We start from the raw sequence: 3,284 nt of genomic DNA on the forward strand, positions 1-3,284 counted from the left end.
TCCACCTTAATCCTCCCCTCCTCTCCCCCACTGCACTCTCCCCTCCCACCCTCTTCGTCCTCCTCACAGTGACTCCTCCCAGCTCCAGCAGCTGCACAACCAGGTCCTGCTGGAGCAGCAGCAGCTTCAGGGCCCGGTGCCTGCCCCGCCAAGGGCGTCTCCCTTCCACGCTGGCTCCAGCGGGGCACTTAGGGCCGCAGCGCCAGCCCCCTCCCCGTCCGCGACCCCGTCCCCCTCACCGGCGCCCAGCCTGTCCAGGCCGAAGCACTTCTTGCCCTCCACGCCCCCCAGCAGCTCCCTGGCGAGTGGTGCCCCCCACACGCTGCCAAGGACTCTGAGCCGCGAGAGCCTCCTGCCACCCGCACCCCACCCGGCCGAGCCCTCGCCCTCTTTCTCCACACCCGGAGGAAGCCAGTTTCAGCCACACCACGTGCCTCCTGCACCCGTGTCCCCCACCAGCCGGATCCAGAACCCCGCTGCCTTCCTCAGCTCCGTCCTGCCCTCCCTTCCTGCTGTGCCCCCCACCAACGCCATGGGGCTGCCTCGGAGCGCACCAGCTGTGTAGGTGTCACTGAGAATCTGGTGTAGTATTGCGCCTTTGATCCCCGGCACTGGGAGGCTGAGGCAGGAGAGCCTCCGTGAGCTGGAGGCCAGGCTGGACTCCATAGTGAGTTCAAGGCCAGCCTCAACTACAGAGTGGGACACTGGATGCAAACAGAGGCCTGTGGAAGGGGGGACATGCATAGGATCACTTGGTCCATGAGGGGACTCTAGGAGGGTAGATAACCAAGCCTTTTGGACACAAAATGGTTATTAAATACTTCAGACCAAAGCCTATGATTACTATGCATATGAGTAATTTTTAATAATTAAAATATTTAAAAGGCCCCTAGCACAGATTCTTTATACCATGCTCGATGCCGTATGAATGTGTTGGTGTGAATTTATCTCACAGGCCATCCCAGGGGTTAATGAAGAGAAACACGAAGTCATCGCAGCCACTGAGTGACGATTACATTCGTGAAACTAAGAATGCAGTAATTCTAGACTTGGGGAAGAAAACGAGCTTCAGTGACGTCCGATCAAGCCAGCAGGTATGACTCAGATGGCTTTGTGGAATTTTATTATAAGGAATGTAAATTTTAATAATTCAGTCCTTGGATACTTGGTCGCCTGACCTCAGTGAATTTGATGCTGCAGGCTTAGATGGCAGAGCCAGCCCGAGCTCCTGCAGAAAGCCGACCGTGGAGGTCCACGCTTCTTGATTAGGACTTAGATCAGCTTATTTGTCAATGTGTTTTAGCTTGGCTAGAATATGCAGTAGGCCCCCTGTTGGTGGGGGTGATCTTCTAGGACCCGGTGAATGCCTGTAATTCCAGATAACTCTGAATCCTGCACAGGCAGGAGGGTCGCTGAGTTTGAGGCCTGGCTGGACTACAAAGTGAGCTCAAGGCCAGCCTGAGCTGCATAGCGAAACCTTGTCTCAAGACCAAAAGGGGGAAAAAAGACACAGCAAAAGATTAACAATAACTAATAATAAGATGAAATTATTATAATGATGTGCTATAATAAAAGTTTTTCAAAACTTACAGTTTACTTCTGAAATTTTCTACTTAATACTTTTGGGTCCTGCTTGACCACAAGTAACTGGGATTGTAGAAGTTATGTGATGGGTTAGGCGCAGCTACAGCATTAAGGAGAGAAGTGAGTCGGTCGCCCGCCCGGCAGTCTCGAGCTGCCCCGTTGCCTCTTCGTGATGCTCGGCTCTCAGAGCCTTGAAGGAGCACCAAGGCTCCAGGTTGTGCCTGATGCCCTCGGCCTGAGTGTCCCCTTTACTTGTGCTTTGTTTTGCTCAGAGACGAGGGTTCACTGTGTAGTCCAGGCCAGCTCCCAACCAATTTTTTTTTTAATTTTATTTATTTGTGTGTGTGTGTGTGTGTGTGTGTGTGTGTGTGTGGCCAGCTCAGCCCACCAGGGGGCAGGGCTGGCTGGCATGTGGTGCTGGGGGATTGAACCGTGGTCCCTGTGCTTTGCTAAGCTTATTCTAACTAGGTGCTCTAGACCACCGAGCCATCTCACCAGCCCCCTCCCAACCAATTTTGTAGCCCAGGTTGGCCAAACTCACAAGTCTCCTGCCTCAGTCTCCTGATCAAATGATTATTTTTAGAGGCGGGTTTACATTTTAGTAATCTAACTCTTGGTTTATTTCCCAAGATGGAAACTGATAAAATCTACTTTGAAATACAGCAAAACCTTAGTCAATAGAATGTGCTAAATATTGCAGAATTTGTTCCACAAGGACTCCTAGAAATGAAGTTCAAGGTCACCGGCTGCAGTGGTTTAGCTTGGTCCATCTGCCCTACTTCCTGTGGAACTGTGTGCTAGGCCACTTGGCCTAAGTGGATTCTTGAAAGTCTGTTGCTTAAAGCCTTCAGATTTGGAGTTTAAATGGCTGATCCAAAGCAGAATATTAAACCTTCCAAGTACTTTTCATATCATTATTTCCCCAAATGGCATCTAGTTTTGGAGGTAAACATCCAGGCAGCCCTGGTCCCTCCCTCTCTCCTAACCAAGGAACCAAAGGGCAGGCACCCAGCGTTTGTGCTGGGACAGGAGCCAGCCCTGGTCTCCTGGTCACTTCACATCTTCCTGAAATGCACAGCTTTTCTCAGTCTGTGGCAACAGCTACCTTCAAGCCCGTAGCAGTCACTCCGGTGTCAGCATGCTTGTGGTGGTTAATCCTCCGAAGTGGCACTGAAGTCAGAGCTGTGTGGAGCCTCTTTTACAAGGTAGAGAGGTAGAAAGGATCTGGCTTTGCAAGTAGGCTGCTCAGTTTTCTCTCCTGGTTACTCTGTGCATGAACCCAGGTTAATCCCCTGCCCAACTCACAGGAAGGTAGGATTTTTCTCTTAATTACCTGGGCCATGAGGACACCTTACAGTGAGCTTCAGGGATTTGGGTGCTGAGCCCTCCATTACATTGGAGTCTGCAGCAGGCCCAGGCAAGTCTCTAAAGGCATGTCTGAGCCAGTGGCGGTGAACCTTTTAGAGCCCCAGTGTCCCAATTGCTCCCAAACTCACTTTCTTGTTGCAGAGTGTCCATATTTTAGTCAAACCCACCCATTTGGCACTAGGGTGATGCTGGGTGACTTGGCTCCATGCCAGGGAAGAAGGCTGAGCACCCTGGAGAAGGCTGTGCATATGCACTGCAGCAGGCATGCCCTAGAGAAGGCTGTGCACACCCAGTGAAGCACACACACCCTTTAGGAGGCTGTGCACACCCAG

General features: G+C 51.7%; 1 protein-coding gene across 1 annotated transcript in view; it reads left to right on the forward strand.

The window, feature by feature from the left end:
- Positions 1–3,284, forward strand: part of Mypn (myopalladin) — an 89,630-nt gene that overhangs the window by 64,810 nt on the left and 21,536 nt on the right. The window contains exons 12-13 of the mRNA XM_023716170.1: positions 70–561; positions 956–1,094. Of these exons, the coding sequence (XP_023571938.1) occupies positions 70–561; positions 956–1,094 (631 nt within the window). The remainder of the gene's footprint in view (positions 1–69; positions 562–955; positions 1,095–3,284) is intronic.

The sequence above is a fragment of the Octodon degus genome, unplaced genomic scaffold, assembly GCF_000260255.1.
Source record: "Octodon degus isolate 3935 unplaced genomic scaffold, OctDeg1.0 scaffold00046, whole genome shotgun sequence".
In the NCBI taxonomy this organism is placed as follows: Eukaryota; Metazoa; Chordata; class Mammalia; order Rodentia; family Octodontidae; genus Octodon; species Octodon degus.